We start from the raw sequence: 20,549 nt of genomic DNA on the forward strand, positions 1-20,549 counted from the left end.
TCCCTGCCTGGGCCCCGAGAGGGGGCTGGACAAGGAGCCGTGGGCCGTGGAGGAGCCGTGTCCTCTGTGGGTGCTGGTGCTCTTCCGCCGGCTCAGCATCAGGGACTTGGGGCTGGAGGTGGCGCTGCTGTCTGGAGCAGCAAGCTGCCTTGCCCCTCCTGATGTTTTTATCACCTCATTCTTACCTTGTGTGTTCACTCTGCCCCTGGGAGAGAAGGAAGCCCTGGGGTCTTCTGTTGGGTGGGTCTGCTATTTGGTGGGAAACCCTGCTGTTTCACGGCCATGTGAGTGGACTTAGCCAGGATGAAGGAGGCCTGCTCTGTGGAATGCATGAGTCTTAAGGAGCAGGCTGTTTGTTGTTAGGGCAGAAACCGGGCACAGCCGGGTCATAATGAGAGTCCCTCGGCTCAGCCAAGAAAATGATGCCTAACAACATTTGATAAATGCTTTTTGATGGTGATGAGAATACACAATAATTACAGGGTTTGTCTACCTCTCTTTTTTACCTCCCTCACTGTGAAGGCACAGTAATCCCTCTTAATGAACATAAATCTCATTTTGAAATGGAATTAAGAACTGTATACATGGCGTTTAAATCAAATACTATCTTTAGTATCACTATTTTCTTAAACTCCATAAACATTTTTCACTCATTATATAAGAGAAGGCAATTAATCATTGTTCATTTACAGTTCAGCACATGTTTAATAGAAATATCTACCAAGTGTACTTAGCATGACCTGTTCTTGTGCTTCAGACAGGAAGCCGTGCTGTGATTCTCAGAAGTTTTGCCCATGCTACATATGTGGTCTTATAAAAGACACAGACAGCCCCGTTCTGCCCCTGCCTATATATGGTAAATCGTTAGACTCTAGTTCAGGAGGGATCAGAATTCATCCTGTGGCTTTTTCAGTTCAGAAACTAGGCACTAGTTTGGGTTTAAGTAATGCAGAAGTTCCATCTCTCCTTAAACTTAGTAAGGCTGAAAACGGAAAATTCACTTTGAGGCCCTAAAGGTAGGGGAAATAATGCAATTCTATAAATGGCTGTTTTTTGCCCATCAGGAAGAAAATGTAGTCTTAAGGCCCAGACTTAATACTGGGGAGTCTGGGGTGTGCATTTGCACTGTTACATTTTTGTATTTCAGAAAAAATTGATGCAGATGTTTCAGTTTGGGGATCTTCGCAAATACTCCCTCCTCCCTGTTTTTGAACGGTTAATTCCTATTTTTCAAGAGGTTTAAAAATTAGGTTATTATAATGGGCATGGAGGAGCCTGGTAGGCTGCAGTCCATGGGGTCATGAAGAGTCATACACGACTAAGCGACTTCACTTTCACTTTTCACTTTCATGCACTAGAGAAGGAAATGGCAGCCCACTCCAGTGTTCTTGCCTGGAGAATCCCAGGGACGGCGGAGCCTGGTGGGCTGCCGTCTATGGGGTCGCACAGGGTCGGACATGACCAAGTGACTTCACTTTCACTTTTCACTTTCATGCACTAGAGAAGGAAATGGCAACCCACCCCAGTGTTCTTGCCTGGAGAATCCCAGGGACGGCAGAGCCTGGTGGGCTGCCGTCTATGGGGTCGCACAGAGTCAGACATGACTGAAGTGACTTAGCAGAGTGACTATATATATCGAGTCTCTTCTTTCTTTTTCCAGACAAGGGTCTCCCCTCCAGCTTATGACTTACTGAACTTACTGGGCCTGACCCTCTTCCTGGCTCCCTTAGTAACCCCCCGAGGACTCACTCCAGTGGCTTCAGCTCTGCAGTTTGTGTGGGGCTGTTTATACCCACATGAGTGACGCAGCTCTCCTCTCCCTAACTTGCTTGTTTGGGTTTCTTTGAAACAACAAACTAGTCAATGACTTTCTTTTGTCTTTCCTTAGGTCTACATGTTTATTAATTTGAATTTAGCTCTGAGATCCTTATTTTCTGGAAGGAATTCTAAGGTGGGATTTAAAATAATGCTGTATTTCAATCATTGGTCCTTTTTCCTTGACCCCCCGCCCCTTTTCCATTTGTCTTTCAGATAAAGAAACTAAAGACGTTCAGTGGAGATGTGGCCAAGCTGTCCCTGGCAGACTCCTTCCTGCACTGCTTAATCCAGGTGCCAAAGTAAGGACCACCCATCTCTGCTCTTGGCAGCGCACGGTTCTAGGTCAACAGCCTCACACGCTACAGCTCTGCTTCTTGTTTTTCAGCTATTCTCTGCGGATTGAAGCCATGGTGCTAAAGAAGGAATTTTTGCCTTCTTGTTCTTCTCTCTACACAGATATGACGATTCTAAGGAACGCTACAAAAGGTGAGTAAATACATGATGCTTTGTGTAATTTGTTTTTATTAATTTTGGTAGCAGCCTATTTTTTAAAAACTGTTCAGATGAAAAGTTGTAGATATGGGAAGTTCCATTTCTGATACACTCTCAAAAGGGAAATGACGTGTTACCAAGGATGGTATTTAAGGTTTAGCTCCATTTACTCCCCCGTTAATTAATTTAATTAATTGACCGGTCATTCAATGAATTAGTATATTATCCTCCAATAAAAGAAAGTTATTTCATCTCAGAAAGGGAACGTGTTAGTTGCTCAGTCGTCTCCGCCTCTTTTGTGACCCCATGGACTGTAGTCCACCAGGCTCCTCTGTCCATGGGATTCTCCAGGCAAAAATATTGGAGTGGGTGGCCATTCCCTTCTCCAGGGGATCTTCTGGGCCCAGGGATTGAACCCAGGTCTCCTGCATTGCAGGCAGATTCTTTACCGTCTGAGTCACCAGGGAAGCCTGTCTCTCAAGTTTAGGAATAAGCCTGTTGCTTGCAGTGTGCTCTTGTTCCTCGCCTAGATTAGCTTTCTGAACGTGTGTGTGTGTGTGTGTGTGTGTGTGTGTGTGGTATATGTTTTGTAGGTGGTGTGTGGGTGGTATGTGTGCTGTATGTTGTGTGTGGTGTATTTAGTGTGTGTGGTGTGTGTGTAGAGTATGTGTGTGTTGCGTGTTCTCTGTGTGCTGTGTGTGTATCCTGTGTATGCGTTGTGTGTGTCATATGTGTGTATGGTGATGCGTGCTCACAGCCTGGGCCCCACCCGCTCGTGCCCCCCACGATCTGGCCTCTGTTGGCGGCTCTGACCCTGCGCCCTGCTCTCTGGGAAGCGGGCCTCCTTCCCTCCTGACCCCTCCCCAGCAGTGTCCCCCGCACCCCGAGGTGCCCCCCAGACGCTCACGTCTGAGAGGAGCGAGCCGGCCATTTCCGGTCCTTTGAACAGTGTGCTGACTTTCGCTTGCCTCCGTGGAGGGCCTCCTCGGGCCGCTCTGATGTCTCGCTCCGCTGAGTTGGGAGCTTGCTTTCCTGCAGGCAGGCCAGTGAGAGCGCTGGCCATAGCAGCCTCCTTGCATCTCTGAGGCAGAGTCTCCAGCGCTCCCTGGACTCCTGTTTTCCTTTGTCACCTGGGGTCCCTGACTTCATTTCCTCCTGGTCCCTTTCTGGATCTCTAGTTACTGTGGTACACTGCTTATTCCTATTTGTTTTCCCTGCTTAGTGACTCTGGCTTGTGTTGACATTAAGTCGCATTTTCTTCAGCTCATTATATTTTCTTCATTTAGAGAAGAGACTAAAAATTAAGGGCATTTTCTTCTTTCAATATGGAGCCCTTTTAAAATTTCTTCCTGTACTAAGGCTAAAGCAGCAGCTTTGAAAGGATTGTTTCCTCTGTTCAAATAGAGATGGAAGAATGTGTTTTCATATTAAGCGATGCAAATTTGTGGGCACCGTGGAAATGTTTTTTATCTGGTTACCCTTTAAAACCTGGCCTTCTTAGATAACACATTATAGGCAGTGATCCAAGTGTAACTTTTTGAAAGTGATACCAGACATAATGGAGAATGTTACCAATATCATAGGTGACATTTTATTACCTATACGTACTGTAATTTTAGTAATTAAATTATCTCTTTATCTTTTCAAATACATTAACAAATTTTAATATTGTTTGTCTTGGTGGATAATACAAAAGATTTATGTTTAAAGAACTAGCTTACCAGTATGACAATGATTGAGTTCCTTTTGAAACCTTTAAGCCAATCCAAATAAAATGTTTAGTTTTGAATAAAATGGAAAGATTCTCTGGGTACCTGCCTCTAAGAGTTGGAGCTTTGCAAGTTATTTACATATCATGCCAGCCTGTTTATTTTGTATCTCCTCACAGCTCATCAGCTAAGCAAAATGCTGCTTACTATCCATTTTCATAGTCCATAAACACAATCTCAAAGGATATAAAGGAAAAAATAAATAACTGTCGAGTAGATTATTCCTATAGCACAGTATGCTGCGTTTCCTAAGACTTTTGTATTTTCCGCTCCTTGAAAATTTTCGTCATTGAAGTATATGGGACACACCCTTAGGGCAGAAAGTGAAGAGGAACTAAAAAGCCTCTTGATGAAAGTGAGAGTGGAGAGTGAAAAAGTTGGCTTAAAGCTCAACATTCAGAAAACTAAAATCATGGCATCCGGTCCCATCATTTAATGGGAAATAGATGGGGAAACAGTGGAAACAGTGTCAAACTATTTTTTGGGGCTCCAAAATCACTGCAGATGGTGACTGCAGCCATGAAATTAAAAGACGCTTACTCCTTGGAAGGAAAGTTATGACCAACCTAGATAGCATATTGAAAAGCAGAGACATTACTTTGCCAACAAAGGTCCGTCTAGTCAAGGCTATGGTTTTTCCTGTGGTCATGTATGGATGTGAGAGTTGGACTGTGAAGAAGGCTGAGCGCCAAAGAACTGATGCTTTTGAACTGTGGTGTTGGAGAAGACTCTTGAGAGTCCCTTGGACTGCAAGGAGATTCAACCAGTCCATTCTAAAGGAGATCAGCCCTGGGATTTCTTTGGAAGAAATGATGCTAAAGCTGAAACTCCAGTGCTTTGGCCACCTCATGCGAAGAGTTGACTCATTGGAAAAGACTCTGATGCTGGGAGGGATTGGGGGCAGGAGGAGAAGGGGACGACAGAGGATGAGATGGCTGGATGACTCGATGGACGTGAGTCTGAGTGAACTCCGGGAGCTAGTGATGGACAGGGAGGCCTGGCATGCTGCGATTCATGGGGTCGCAAAGAGTTGGACGCGACTGAGCAACTGAACTGAACTGAAGTGTCATACATATTTGATTCCCAGTTTAACACTGGGATGGGCACCGCCGGTAGCAGGTGGCACATTAGATATACCAGGCAATGCACTTCTTTGTTTGTTTCAGTCTTTTGTACAGTTTAGGGTCAGAGTTTGCTTCAGACACACTTAAACTTGGGTGTGGTAGCTGTCTTACATGAGTTTGAGCTGCAGGCTTCTCTAAGGTACCGTGGTGTGTTCTTTCTGACAGAGCTGATGTCATGTGAGGAATTACATTCCATATTACACTTGGTGCTACAAGCAGGGAATATCATGAATGCAGTAAGTAAAGTTAAAAAAAAATTTTTAATGTTGCATTTCCAACTTTATTTGTCTGTCTAAAAGTGTGTATATATTTTTTTTTCTTTTGATTTGTCTTCTTTAGGGAGGGTATGCTGGCAATGCAGTAGGATTTAAACTGTCTTCTTTGCTCAAATTGGCAGACACAAAAGCAAACAAACCTGGGATGAATCTCCTGCACTTTGTTGCACAGGTATGTGGAAATGGTTGACAGAGTGTTCGTGCACCCCCGCTGGAGGCAGTGAAGTTTTTCAGAGGGGTGAGGTGGCATCAAACCGTCAGAAAAGGGCCTGGTGGATGCCCAGAAGGCTCTGCGTGCAGATGCCTGGGTTGAGCTGCACCTGGAGTTACAGGGCTGGAGGGAGGTGGGGGGTCAGGACTGGGCTCAGAGGTTGGTGAAGCCAGGTGATGAAGGATTCACACCCACAGCTGGGGAATTTGGATTTCCCGCATTAGCCCTGGTGAGCCAGCAGTGGTTTGTACACATCATCACGGCATGACCAGGGATGTTTTTTTCTAGGAAAATGAGGCAGTGTGGGGAATGGGTTGAAGTGGAGAGAGAAGAGAAATGGGGGTGCCTCTTGGTGGAAGCTGGCATTCATCGTTTAGGATCATTGAGAATCCGAGTAATGGCCATGGGATAGACAGCAGAGGCCTGGGTGTTGAAACATTTCTTTCTAGTGTTGAGTTGACTGGAGTTGTGTGTAAAGAGTGAGGGGTCAGAGCAATGAGAGGATGGATCACTTCGTTTTCTTTGTGAACTGGGGGTGAGGGAGCCTTGCCATCCACACAGAGTTTGGGGTCTGAACCCAGTCCATCACTTGGACACATGGACTGGGTCTGTGTGACCCCCAGATAACTAGTTACAAAGCCAAAGATCAGCCAAGGACAGTTCCCTTTTTGTTGTTAAATTATCTCAAATAACGAATTGTGAGGGCTTGTTTTTCCTGCTGAATCTCTTTGTTGTTTTGACAGCAGTCATCTAGACATAGCTTAACCTGGGAAGAAGGCTGTGTTGCAGGCTTAAGTGTGAGCTTCTGATCAGGACAGAAGGGAGATTTTTGACCTGTCTTTTATTAGCTGTACTTCCTCAGACAAGTTATGTAAGCCTTAAGTTCCTCAATTTCTTCATCTAATGATGGGGGGGAGGGGAGTGATAACCTCAAAACTAGGTAATTGAGAAGGCGGAGGAAGATAATTCCAGAGTGTGATTATTAACTCAGTGTTCTGAATACAGTAAGCTCTCCATAAATAATACACCCTATTATTACTATATTCTTCAGAAGACAGAGGGCATGTTGCACTTGGTACTAACTGAAGAGTCCATTTTCAGGACATTAAGACCAGAAAATGTGTTCCTCAGCCCTGTTAGATCCCCGTATCCAGGTGCTCTGTATGGCTTGGTCCCTGCCCCTTGTGGGGAGGTTACCTGAGTTGCAAATTTCCCCCTTCGTACTTGCCTTCCTTGTACCCTCTGAACAGGGGAAGGGTCCAGACTCCTCCGTGGCCTGTGCGCCATCTGATGAGGCTCAGTCTGCAGACTGGTCTAACAGCTGCTGGTGGCTGGGTCACATGGAGGCGTCCTCAGAGGTGTGGTGGTTTTCAGCAGGATAGATCGGATTCTTTTAGGAGCAGTGGGCCCTGCGAAGCCGCCTCCTCCTTCCACTGAGTTTTCACACACATGTGTTGTGTTTCATGTCAGGATCAGTTGCTCCGGGAAGTTAAATGTTTCTTGAGAGTAGATTTCTGCCCAGTCTTACTGAGAATGTCAGACTGAGTTTGTGTCTCTGGGAATTACTTTGACTGTATCAAGCCTTAAAGGGGGACATGATGTTAGGGTTCCTTTAAGCCCTGAGAAAAATTTCTCCTACTGTAGTAGATAAAATTCCAGTTTTGTCCCCATAGAGTAAGAGAAAATTCTGTTTTTGTTCCAGGAAGCCCAAAAGAAAGATGCTGTGCTTCTAAATTTTTCTGAAAAATTGCTTCATGTTCAGGAGGCTGCCAGGTAAACAAGAAAGAGTATGGTGAGACAAACGTGGTTGGTTGTTTTTTTCTTAACCACCTTCTTATAAAAACTGATATTTTACAACTTCTGGATTCAGGTTTGAACTTTCAAAAGTTTTGTCTAATTGAACTTGAGACCTTCCTTTCATTTGGTTACAGAGGTGTGTTTGCACCTTTGGAATTATGGGGGTTTTCAAAAATTAATCTTTATTTTTAATCTAAAAAAAAAAACCCTATTGCAGTTTATTCTAATGAATATCATCAGTGTAAAAATGTATGTATATGGATTAAGAACTTCAAATACCTCCACACCCAAAAGACAGGGCTCAAAGAACACAGCACTTGGAGTTGGTATACATCAGTCAAGCTCTCGGGGCCCTACCTCACTGATTCCTTTAGAATCTAACATGGTACGTTTACTTTCTATTGCATTAAAAGAAGTTGGAACCATATCAAGGGCTGTGAAAGGATTTTGTTTTAAATTAGTCACTCAACTTCACAGAGAAAGTATCTAACAAACATAAAACTCTACTTACATCACTGTTCTTTGCTTCTGATCCTCACATAGATGTGTATTTTAATGTAGCTATAATCTGTGTATCCATTCTGAGCCCTGTGCTTTTGAATTTATAATACATACCCATGCGTGTAAATGTTAAATGGTGGTAATGTCCCATAGCCAGCTTTTAAGGTAAAAGGTCCTGATTTGTAGCTACTGCTGATTTCCATGCCGCCATGGCTGACCTCAAGCTGCCAAGTGGCACTGTCGATTACAGAGCTGGGGAAAGATACCCGCAGCCACAGCCATGTCCCGTGAGCAGGCAGCAGCAGCCACCTCACGTATCAGCCCGGTGCCTGTCATCTGCTTGTTATCTGAGGGACTCTATCCAGCTGGGACAGCTGGGAACCAAATGCATGAACACACCAACCGCAGCTTTTCAAGCCCCGCCCACCACTGGCCCGCATCTCAGGGTTACCGCCTGAGAACATCGAACCGTGGACGACGTCTTTCCCAAAGTGAGAGGATCGGCCCTAAGCGTGAACAGTTGACATAGTTCATATTTACAGATCACCAGAGTATTCCTCCCACAGAATGGGCATCTGCTAAGATGTAAACTGTTTTCACTTTTGAATTACTAAAAGAAATTTGCGTGAAAATATTTTTTTCCTCCTTCCAACACAGAAATGTTTCTAAGAGATACACACAGAAATAACGGTCCCATTTCTGGTCAGAGTTAGATGGGGAAGGTTAGCTAGGAAAAACTTACTAAGGTTTATTTGAACTGGAAAGTGAAGTACGAATAGGACATAGGTGGGTGCCAGTGAAGGTGGAAAACTACGGTGTAAAGAAAAGTGAGAATTGACCTGGAAGCTTGGAAGCATCTTGATCTATGAATGTGCTAACTGAATTCCTCCTGGACTTAGGTTTCACCTGTTCACTTTACCAGGTGACATGAGCATCATTCATGCTCTATTGGTCTCGGTGTGACACTTAGAACCAAAGCCTTGCCAGCAATCCCACCGTTTCTCTGCAGAACTCTTAGCGGTGTGCCCATTCTCTCCAAGCCCCAGAGGACTGACTCTGGTTGCTTGCGGCAGGAAACCTTCAGTCTGTGCAGTGTCTCTGCATCCCCGGTAACGTCCTGGTTATCAGCATGTGCTGCCACCTTGCTTTTCATGGGTTAGGGCTTTTGTATTTGCATTTTCGTGGCCAGAGGAAAGTATAAGTATGTGAGTCCTGCTGGACGCTAATGCTGATGGCATAAAGCTGTTGAGACTTAGTTTATGAAAAGCTTCGCAAGTGGTTATCTCTCCAGCAAGAACAAAATTACAGCCGGCTCTCTTTGAACCACTATGTGTCTTTAGGAAGGAATTGCCTCTTAGAAAACATAGGAGGGGACTATAAATATAGAGGGTGGTAAAGGTGATTGCAGCAGCCCTCTATTTCCAGGGTCTCGTCTGATGTCCCTGGGGTGGCCGCCCCCTCAGCCCCAGTGCCAGCTGCCCACTCTCTCCTTTTTTGTTTCAGATTATCTCTGGATAACACGGAGGCGGAGCTGCACTCGCTCTTTGTCAGGACGAAGTCTCTCAAGGAAAACATCCAGCGGGATCGAGAGCTGTGTCAGCAGATGGAAGATTTCCTTCAGGTGAGTGATTCGAGTCAGTCCCTCTATCTCCTCCTCAGTGGCCCTGTGAGGCCAGTTACGTTTGCAGGGCTGTGTTTGTGGAAGCAGCAGGTTCCCATTCATGGTTTCCCCACTAAGCCAGTCAAAGGAGCTTGATACTTCAGTGCCCAGTATTTATGGGGGCATCCCTGGTAGCTCAGCAGTAAAGCATCCGCCTGCAATACAGGAGACGCAGGAGACCCGGGTTCGATCCCTGGGTCAGGAAGATCCCCTGGAGAAGGAAATGGCAACCCACTCCAGTATTCTCGTCTGGAAAATTCCATGGACAGAAGAGCCTCGCGGGCTACAGCCCATGGAGTCGCAAAGAGTTGGACACTACTGAGCAGCTGAGCATGCATTCTTTGCTGGATTGGTTTTTTGGCAGAGGATATGCAATACGTCTGACCCTGAGCCCTTGGTTAGCGATGGGGTCTCTGTTTATTTCTGCTCCGTCTGCAGAACAGCACCCACTCCCACGTGGACTGGGTTGTTTACGCTTGGCAGCTGCTGCCTTGTGACTCGGGTTTTGGTTCGAAAGCTCAGTTCTGGAGTTCCTGCCTTCCAGTTAAACTTCTGGATGCCAGAATGAGGTTCTCATTAAAGACACCTGGGCACTTGGGCTGTTGTTCCTTCAGTTGTTTCTGTGGAAGAAACAAGCTCCGTTTTGGCATGTTTTATAGGGAGGCAGGAGAGCACACTGGAGCCAGAGCCTCCTACCACCCCAGATCCACCGGCCCACAGGGTGTGGTGGGAGCTGCCCCGAGTAACGTCAACAGAACCCAGCAGAGTGGACCTGTTTGTGACAGGTCATCGTGACTCACTAATCACATAGTCTGACATACTTCTTTTATCTTCCTTATTTAAAAAAAAAAAAGAAGTGGCACCTCTTCAGGCTTTCAGTCTTCAGGAAATGGTGTGCTACTCAATTTGCCTTCGCCAAACAGGTCTGAAACCTCGGCGTCAGGGCTTTGAGGCTTGTGAGCCGAGATATGTGAGGCAGGGCTGCCCTGGGAGGTGGGAAAGGGACCGTGTGCTTGAAGATCAGACCAAGGTCAGCCTCAGCCTCCCCTGGTTTCCTTGCAATGAAGCCACATCAGATGCTGAGAGCTGCAGCTCCCGTCAGGGAACACCTGATTTTGTTTGGCTCTGCTGGGAGTTCATTTTTATTATTAAACACGTATTCTGTATTTTCTTTCAACCATCACTGAACTTTAATTTTCCCTGAAAAGTGCACAAATTTTCTTCTCTGAGACAACTAAGTAGACATCACCACAGAATCACATGAACAGGAGCTAGGAAAGCACTCAGCAATAAATAAGCCTGTTCAGACCAGTGGAGCAACCCAGGAATGTGAGGAGAAGGCCTGTCACACATTCAGAGGCACATTCTGGAGGCCTGTTTCTCGGTTCTTATATGAGATGTTAATTTCTCCTGTTAAATGGCAGCACAGGAAAGCTTACAATGCAAAGTCGCACACCCAGACGGCTGCTGAGAGGCAGCCTTGTTTTCACTCGAAACTCATCTTCCTGGTGTTCATTTTTATCTGTGTAAGTGAAATATTCCATACAGCTACTTATTTTCCTCAAGTTTACTTTCTTTTTAAATAGGGGAAATACAATTTTTAATGTAGGTTAGGGTCAGGCCATAGAAGGCCCTGAATGCCAGTCTGAAAACTTTGCTCTCTAGGCCAGGTGGGGAACAATTGAAGGGTTTTTAAAAAAAATATTTATGTATTTATTATTTTGGCTGTGCTGAGTCTTCATTGCTGCTCTGGCTTTTTCTCCAGTTGCGGTGCATGGGCTTTTCACAGCAGCGGCTTCTCTCATTGCAGAGCACAGCTCTAGGATGGGCAGGCTCCCGTACTTACGGCTCCCAGGCTCTGGAGCTCAGGCTGAACAATTTTGGTGGACAGGCTTGGTTGCTCCACGGCATACGGGATCTTCCTAAATCAGGGGTTGAACCCGTGTCTCCTGCATTGGCAGGCAGACTCTTTACTACTGAGCCACCAGGGAAGCCCCAGTGAAGGTTTCTGAGTAGAAAAATGATCTACTATTTGCAGATCTGTTTCACATTTTGACCCTTTGGGTGAGAAGTATCAAGTGTACTGGGGTGGACTTGATACTCCATAGCAGACAAGTTTGAGTTGAAAAGCTGAATTGGCTGCCACCACTACCAATCTGTCATTCACGCTTTGCCATTGTTGCTTTGAACTTTTTCATCTGTGATGCCAACCATGAGGGAAGAGTTCAGAAACTAGCTCTAGGCCAGTGACTCCAAGCATGGTGGCTTTTCAGGCTCTGTTCAGAATGTGTCACTCTCCAAGTCCCAGGGGGCTTGCAAGCGTCCAGGCACTCTGCCGTCCCCACGGGATCTGACGATGAGATATCCCAGGTAGAGTCAGCGCCCATGAAGGTTCCTGTCAAAGTCCTATTTTTCTGCAGTTGAGCTGTTCTTGGCTAGGATCCATCTTTCCCCCTGTGCAAGAAGGACAGGCAGAGATTTATCCTTCCATTAATACCCTTCCCTCCACAAAGAAAAACACAGCGTGAACGCACACACTGCCTCAGGCTACTGACTCAGATGGTTCCTTTCCCTGGCGTTTGGTTTCCTAAATAGTTTTGGTTTCCTACTGCCTCTCGAAGGCATTTGGTGTGAGAAAAGGGCTTTGAAAGGGGGTGGTGCGTGGAGTGGATAGGAAGGAGCGCGTCTTCTTAAACTTTCTCTTTCTCTTGAGATTCTCTTTTGTGTTCCTGACGCGAGCCCTGTGGCCAGGGGGCAGCCCACAGCATCACCATTGCCCAGGCCTGGCCCCCTACACAGGAAGAAGTTTCTTAAATATCAGTTTGGCCAAAAAGTTTGTTCAGGGGGAAAAACTTATAGAAAAAACCTGAACAAACTTTTTGGCCAACCCAATTAAAGTGTGATTTCATAAAGGAATATACCCCATGCACGCCTTCTTCATAAAATCCTTGTTTCCCAGTAAAAAAAGAAAGCACATGAGGCTTCCGTGTAAACCTAACAGTGCCCATTTGGGATTAAGTTTAAACCCTTCCCAACTGTGAATAAGACAACTGGTCAACACAAGAGACCTCTGGGGCCCTGACACGGACCCATGACCAGTGTGTGACTCAGTCGTGAGGGCAGGAAGAACAGAGGCAGACGGGGTTTCCCTTAATGACACCGACTTTGCCGGTGCCACATGTCCAGTGACATTACAGGGGGACATTGGGTTGGCGACAGCCTCCAGGTTAAAGCTCCTCAGCCTCCTCTGGCTCCCCTGGCACAGGGGTCCACCTTGCTCCCCAGAGTTTTGTTTGGGGTGACTTACTCCCCTGTCGGCTCTGGGGGTCCTGCCGTGAGATCTGAGACTGAGCCCCGGACCCCTGGCAGCCGTCGAGCGCTCACGTCCACGTCTGCTGTCTGTCCCTCCCCCGCAGTTTGCCCTGGAAAAGCTGGCGGAGCTGGAGCAATGGAAGCGCGAGCTCCAGGATGAGGCCCACAGCCTCATCGACTTCTTCTGTGAAGACAAGGACACCGTGAAGCTGGATGAGTGCCTGCAGATATTCAGAGACTTCTGCATCAGATTCAACAAAGCGGTGAAGGTACAGCTCGTGGCATCTCCGTGTTTTCTGAGCTGTCTGGATTTCTGCCTCTCCTCTTCCCAGCCTGGCCCCTGCCTGTGGCGGAAAGGTGCCTCAGTGGCTTCACAGCATCGGGAAGTCTGGCCCCTGTGGTGCTGCCTGGCTGTCCCTCAGGATTCCGGGGAGGCTCTGCCCTCTCAGCCCTGAGCCCTCCCCTGTTGCCAAGTCTAACATGTGCTGCTCATTCCAGTGATCGCACTGATGCTCTAAAAGCATTTTATTCATCAGGTTTGTTTAGGATTGGCAGTCATGCTATTAAAGCATCTCTTTGAAGATCCTTCTCTCTTCCCAGGAGACACTTTCCTCCTTCAGGGGGTCCTTTGTTGAAGTGGGGTGATCGGAAGGCCCCTTTGCCCCTCTTTTGAGCTCTGTAGCCATTGCCAGGGGTCAGCATCTGGGCAACTGGGCTGTCCTTGGCCAGAGCAGGCTTCAGAATGCCCAGAGACTAAGGGAGCAGGCTGCTGTCTGCACACAACTGCCGCCTTCTTGCCTGTCAGCCTCCAGGTCGTAATCTCTGAGTTCATGCAGAATCCAGAAAACTCTTTGGGTTTCTTGACTTTGCACATAGAACTTTCATCTGCCAACTAAAAACAGAACAAGAGCCCATCATTTTAGGTGTTGATAAGGAACCAAATACTCCTGTGCACCTCTTTCCCTCAGTTTTAAGTGCACATTTGCCCATGGCTGAATTTCTCTGAGGGGCTGCTCAGTGTCTCTGCAGCCCTAAATGAGTAGCTCAGAGTGACTGGAGTTCTCAAGCCGCCTTTCTCTGTCCACTGAAAAGGAGGCTGAGCCTGTGGCCACGTTTCCTCTCCTCTGTCCAAGCAGTGAGGTCAGCAGGGGAGGTGCTGCTGGGGTGGTATTGGCCAAACTGGCCCTGAGGCCCTCATTCCCAGTCAGGATTCTCCACGCTTGTGAGGCCACCTATGTGATGCTCTCAGCCCAGCTGTCCTGAGAGCCAGGAGCTGGCCCTGTGCCCTCCGCAGGCAGCCTGGAAAGAAGACCCGGGGACCTTGGGGAGGCTGAGGCTGCAGGAGGGGCCCAGAGTCCCCGGTGGTCGGAGCCAGAGGCTCACAGAAACTTGGAAGGGAAAGTGCACCACTTGGAAGGGGAAGTCCACCACTTGGAAGGGAAAGTCCACTGTTTGCGGAAATTGATTTTCAAGTAAAAAGTACTGATAACAGATTTGGGTTGTGGGCCCCTCACATTTATGTGGGTATCCCAAGTTCCTCCCATCTAGCCACCGCCCCCGGAGAAGGCGATGGCACCCCACTCCAGTACTCTCGCCTGGAAAACCCCATGGATGGAAGAGCCTGGTGGGCTGCAGTCCATGGGGTTGCTAAGAGTCGGACACGACTGAGCAACTTCACTTTCACTTTTCACTTCCATCCATTGAAGGAGGAAATGGCAACCCACTCCAGTGTTCTTGCTGGAGAATCCCAGGGACAGGGGAGCCTGGTGGGCTGCCGTCTATGGGGTCTCACAGAGTCGGACACGACTGAAGCGACTTAGCAGCAGCAGCACATTTATGTGGTGCAAGTATAATGAAGGTGCAGGCAGTAAACTTTGGTGTGTGCACGTGTTCTGTTTGGTTTTGTTGGGCGAGGGCCGGCTCCTTGGAGCAGGGTGAAAGGCAGAAAGGTTGATAAAGCAGATCCTCATCTCTGATTGTGAGAAGTGTGTCGGGCACAAGGGAAAGAGCCTCTTTGGCATTTCTGGTGTTTACTGGAGAGCATTCAGAGAACACAGGCATCTCTTAATATCCTGAGTCTGCATTTATGCATCGCAACCACGAAGTAGAACGTGTGCACATGAGTGTGTGTGTAGACATATGTGTATATCTATGTATGTTGGCAACACTGATTCAGACTCCTTTTAATACCCACAGTATTTTTCTCTCTGTGCCTAAATAGCACTCCTGGAAGTCCCTTCTGTCTCGCCTACTTGGAAACCAAGTTGCATTTCCTGGGAGTTGAGGTCACAGAGACGTGTACAGTCACAGCCCCACACTGAGGGCACAGTGCCTCGACTGCAAGTTGGGCCCTGGGTTCTGATGAGGCAGATGGTTGGGGTCAGGCCTAGTGTGTCCCCGTCATGCCCACGCAGCTTGAGGAGAATGGAGGCCTCCATCCTGGCACATGTGTGTGCAAACGCAGGCCGCCTCCCGCAGTGAGCGAAGCCCGTGACTCAGGGCTCTCCTCCAGCCAGTGTCTCTCGGTGGGGTGTTCGGATAGCTAGCTCTGGAACTGCACTAGGGTCCCCGTGGCTCATGCACCTTCCCGCCTCTCTACCCCACCTTCAGGACAACCACGACCGCCAGGTGCAGGAGCTGAGGCAGCGGCAGCGGCTCAAGGAGCTGGAGCAGAAGCGGCGATCCTGGACAGCAGGGGAGTTTGGATTCGGCCGGAGCAGCAGTGAGAACGACGTGGAGCTGCTGATCAAGAGGGGTGCGGAGGACCTGCCCCCTTTTCTCTGCTGCAGGCCCGCCAGCCCCTCCTACCGGCCCCCCACCACCCGCCGCTCCCGCCTCTCCCTGGACACCATGGCCGACAGGGAGCTGCTGAGCTTCCTGGAGAGATCCACAGGCGGCCCCGAGGAACTCAAGCCCAGCAACTCATCCCAGGGCTGCCTCTGGCAGGTCCCTCCTGACGGAGCCTGCAGGGAGCCTGGAGAACCGAGGGGCCAGGACTCCTGCCTAGCGCACAGACCTCAGGCCTTGGAGGGCCAGGAGGAAGCCCCCCACTCCACCACAGCTTGGGCGAACTGGCTCCCTGCAGCCCACCCCGACAATCCCTCCTGCGCTTTTCGCCGCCCTCGGCGCAGTGGGGTCAGCACCCTCCGAAAAAGGAACAGCGCACCGGTGGGACTGGATCCTGTGCGGTCCTCGCCCCCACTCTCACCGTTGGCTCTAGGGATTAGGGAGCATGAGCTGGTGACCGGGCTGGCCCAGTTCGACCTCCAGGCTCCCAAGGGCCCCGAGGAGCCGCCCCAGTTGACCGGGAATGACTGCAGCCCAATGGAGCTGGTGTCCGTGGGGGAAGCGAGCCCACCGTCCCTGGGCGCCCCCAACAGCAGCCCGACGACGCCCGTGGGCAGAGGTGCCCGAGTGGGTCCCAGCCCTGTCCCCCAGGATGGCGAAGCTGCCCCTTATGAGCCCAGAAGCGCAGCTCCGCTCTCTGAGGGGAGTAGCGACCCTGACAGCCAAGATCCTGGGCCTCTGTTCTGCATTTCGGACACCAGCGACTGCTCGCTGACCCTGGACTGCTCTGAGGGAGCCAACTCCAGACCCTTAGAGGGGGACCCGGGCGAGGCGGGCGATGGGGAGGGCTCTGTGTCCCCCAGGGCCTGGGAGACGGGCGGCAGTCAGGCCTCCTCCAACCCCATCTGCAGCCCGACTGTGGGGGCTCCCGCTGCTGCCTCCACCCCCGGCTCAGGCTCCGTCTCAGGGAAGAGCGAGCCGGAGAGCTGCAAGGGCGGCCCGCCCAGGGACAGGCCGGCCAGAGCGAGGGAGGCGACGGCCCTCAGGAGGAGCTCCCCCAGAGAGGCTCCGCCGTTGGCGGGGCCGCCCCGGGCCGGGGCTGCCCGGCGGAGCACAGGGCCGGCGGGGCCAGTGCGGCCGGTGGGGCCCGTGCGGCCGGTGAGGACGCTGACCGGCTGCGAGAACGAGAGCATGCGCAGGGTCGTGCCCATCTCGCGCGCCGGCCGCGCGCCCCCGGCAGCCAAGGGCAGCCCCCGCGAGGCCGCCAGCGGGCCCGACCCGCCCCTGCCGCTGGCGCGCCGCAGCTCCATGCGGGGGACCGCGGACGCGTCGCCAGCGAGGCCCACGACGGCGCCGGCGGCCCGCCCCGGGAGGGAGCCCCCTTCTCTGCTCCGGAGCTCCTTCAGGAAGCCCAGCGCCAAGCCCGTGCGCAACGTGCCGCGGCCAAAGCCCGAGGAGGACAAGGCGTGCCGCTCCGGCGCCCAGGGCCCCGACGGCCCCGGAGAGCCGCCCCGCGCCGCGCTGGCCGCCAGCGTGCCCCGGGGCCCGGCCCCAGTCCCCAGCTTCGCTCGCAACACGGTCGCCTCCTCATCTCGAAGCCAGAGGCTCGACTCTCCCGCTCCGGCCAGGGCCCCCGGCCTCACCCGGACCATGTCTCAGCGGCAGCTGAGAGTGAAGGGCGGCCCCGAGGGCGCCGCCCCCAAGGACAGCGGCGCCCTCCGGCGGGCCGGCAGCGCCCGCACCCTGCGGAAGGGGTCCGAGTCGGCTGAGGGCCCCGGGGCCGGCGCCGAGACCCCGCCGAAGGGCCAGTTGAAGGAGGCCAACCGCGCGGCGCTGGGGAGGGGGCTTCATCCCTTACGTAAGTGAGGGGCGTCCGCTCTCCCCGCTTGCCTTCTGGGGTTCGGATGGTGAGGACTGACTTGTGCGAAAGGCCGACCCTGAATGTCTTCCACATAGAACCCCTCGCTGGGGCCGCCTGCCAGTGTCCCTGAAGGTGTAGCCTACTGGACCCACATCCCCGCTGGACCGATTGGCCCCGGAGGTGGACCTGGTGAGCCCCGTCCTCCAAACACAGAGAGCGGTGAACGACTCAGACAAGGTCGTTGTCTGACTCAGCATCATCTGATGTTCTTAGGTGACGAGTAACAAACAAGATTTGGGGGCCAGTTTTTATATATCAGTGACATTTTTTACTATTATAAAAATTAAACGTTGTTTTAGTTGGCTCCTTCCACAGAGTGAAATGCCTCCCGGGGGGAAATGGTGAAGGTATTTTTTATCTTCCTAGTTCCCTGGCCTCAGGGTTCCACCTGCCCATGCTGTGCAGCTGGCAACTGGACTTCGCCGCAAAGCCTTTGGGTGTCCTGTGGTTGGCACCGTCTTCCTGAAGACTCTCCCTTGCTCATCTCCACCTGCTACCTTTGGTGAGGTGAACAGGAGGGAAAGCGAAACTGCTGGACAGAAATCCGGTGCTCCCTGTGTATTGGGGCTGTGGGGCAAGCCTCCCCTGTAGACGGGTGGCGGCCCCTGAGAGAACGCTGGAGCTTCCAGAATTTAGAGGTGCCATATTTTGATGGAAGGTCATCAGGGACTCTTCAGCTGAGCACATCTTTCCCGTTCTCCGTTTTCTCATTTGAGTATTTGTTGTAACACTGAGCGAAGGCTGCTATGACTTGTGTTCACTCTAGTTCCTCCAGGGAGGAATAAACCCAGACTTTCTCCTTTGCTAATGTGACCTGGAGCCTAGAGAGAAAGATTCACTTTCTCTCTCCACGATATTTTTAAATGTTGATGTCTGTCCTTTGGTACAATGGTTTTAAATCCTGAGAAAAACCAGGTCAAGTTTTTAAAACCAGACCAAAATTGAAGTTGCTTTAAGAAGACTTTATATTATCAGGAAAATTTTGAAGGAAAAAAAAGTAAAGCTTCATTCAAAAGAGGAAAACATACTACTCAGATCCAATTTCACTGTTTCCGTCCCATCTAGCTAATTGGGAAGTGGCATTCTTGAAACATTTTTGTTATTTAAAAATTGCCCCTCCTCCCACTTTTTCACTTTTGATCACTTATTAGTGAAACTTTGTTTTAGATCTGACAGTGGGAGGTGGATTTAGGCAAATATAGTAATGTATTCCTGGTGAATCCATACGGTTGATGTTACAGTCTTGCTCCTATAGAATGTTGCCCCCCATCCAAATTAATTGGAAACTCTGAGCTTCCATTAAGTCCGCCAAACTCAAAAGGAAAACAAGGCGCCTGACCACAAAACCTCTTATAAAAATAGCCCTGAGTAGTATTTCCAGGGCTCCACAAAGATGGTTGTGAGAATCCTGAGCCATTTTTCGTCATCTCAAAAAGCCTTTAAAAAAAATTATGTATTTAACCATGCAGACAAAACTGTTTGAAACCTAGGGCCTGTGAAAGAGGTCAAAAGTTTGTGGGTTTTTGGGTAGTGTCAGGGTTATGGCCCCTTGGGAAACCCTGGAAAGCAGGGTCCAAATCCCTTTTCCCTCACTGATGCTGTGAGGCTTTGGCAAGTCACCCCCTCTCCTTAAGCCTCTGTTTCCCAGTCTGCATAAGTGGGGGCATGGCCTCTGCTGTGGTCTTCAAGGGTCCTTCCAACTCCCAGAGTCCAAGTCATCGTGAACAGCCAAGAACCCATCTCTGCCCTGGGATCAGCTTCCAAAACTAAACTCCAACATTTCCACGGTGGAGGTCTCACATAAAGGCTCGCTCGGAAGAAAGCTCCTTCAGAATGAGTTGTTGGTTTGAAATCTAATAAGCTGAGTTTCCTGAGAAGTGGCGTTTTGCTTAGCCCTGTGGACCACTTGTTTGCATCTGTGTGAGCGGGTGATCATTCTATTACCTTTTATTGGTAGTAAGCTTGGAAAATAATTTAAATATATAATGCAGAAATGTAAATAAGTTTATATATAAATTTTAAGATGAACTGAATGTATTTAAAGGTCCATTTATATGTTTGTTCTTTTATGTAATGTGTAGTTTAATAAAGCTCATGTTTATGAGATTTGTGTTTTCTCCTCAACTGCTTCTGTGGACGTTGGCATGTGACCCTGGTAAGAGAATGCGTAATTTACAGAGAGAAGGGTGGAGATGGGGTGGACAGGAGGTGCCAGAAGGTTGGGATAGAGCAGCTGTAGCTTCAAACGTCTCAAGAGCCAAAATGGGCTGTTGATGTGTGTCTTCTTAATAGCACAGAACCTGCATTTAACTGCATGGGCCCCGGGCAGGGGCCTTGCGCCATACCTGGGATGCAGGCATGCATCTGATATGCGGGCCACGCATGGAATGTTCAGCACCTCATGCACACTTGCGTTATTCCATGTTGTGGGCCAACCTTTGCGTAATCTCCATGGGGCCGGCAAGTCTGAATCTGCTCCTGTGCACTCGTGTGTGTTTTGGCTCAGGACGCTGTTGGGAAATCGCAGCTCACCTCTGTGGCTGCCTCAGGAATGAGTAGAGGGAGGGAGGCATGCTTTTATTTGAAATGCAGTATTGGTTTGGAAAGAAAGGGGATTGTGTCTAAGATGAGACTCGTACCTTGGGATTTCTTATCAAGTTTTAGTCCTAGCTGCTCTCCCAGTTTAGCTGACGCGTTAAAGGAAGATCCTGGGGTTAGACAGCAATGGATGAGAGAGCAGATGATACCCTTGTCCTGTTTGTGAGGTGCTGCCCCGTAGACCCAGCCTGGTTTTGCCTGGGTTGTAAGCGGTTTGGAACATTGGACCCCTCCTCTACCATCATCCCTGTGGTAACAGGGCTTACTGATACAAACCAAAGCAA

The 20,549-nt window shown here is 49.7% G+C and overlaps 1 protein-coding gene across 8 annotated transcripts in view; it reads left to right on the top strand.

The window, feature by feature from the left end:
• The window catches only part of FHDC1 (FH2 domain containing 1), a 44,040-nt gene extending 24,267 nt beyond the window's left edge, over nucleotides 1-19,773 (top strand). For 5 of the 8 annotated variants that reach the window (XM_044930548.2, XM_044930546.2, XM_044930549.2 and 2 more), the window contains 9 exons: nucleotides 1,889-1,951; nucleotides 2,032-2,117; nucleotides 2,204-2,304; nucleotides 5,369-5,439; nucleotides 5,543-5,650; nucleotides 7,392-7,462; nucleotides 9,491-9,608; nucleotides 13,064-13,228; nucleotides 15,570-19,773. In XM_044930548.2, coding sequence (XP_044786483.2) covers nucleotides 1,889-1,951; nucleotides 2,032-2,117; nucleotides 2,204-2,304; nucleotides 5,369-5,439; nucleotides 5,543-5,650; nucleotides 7,392-7,462; nucleotides 9,491-9,608; nucleotides 13,064-13,228; nucleotides 15,570-17,612 — 2,826 coding nt within the window. In that variant the 3' untranslated portion in view covers nucleotides 17,613-19,773. The remainder of the gene's footprint in view (nucleotides 1-1,888; nucleotides 1,952-2,031; nucleotides 2,118-2,203; nucleotides 2,305-5,368; nucleotides 5,440-5,542; nucleotides 5,651-7,391; nucleotides 7,463-9,490; nucleotides 9,609-13,063; nucleotides 13,229-15,569) is intronic. The other 3 variants (XM_044930551.2, XM_044930553.2, XM_044930552.2) reach the window with 1 other exon arrangement.
• The last annotated feature ends 776 nt before the right edge of the window (nucleotides 19,774-20,549 follow it).

Source organism: Bubalus bubalis, chromosome 17 (genome assembly GCF_019923935.1).
Source record: "Bubalus bubalis isolate 160015118507 breed Murrah chromosome 17, NDDB_SH_1, whole genome shotgun sequence".
Lineage (NCBI taxonomy): Eukaryota > Metazoa > Chordata > Mammalia > Artiodactyla > Bovidae > Bubalus > Bubalus bubalis.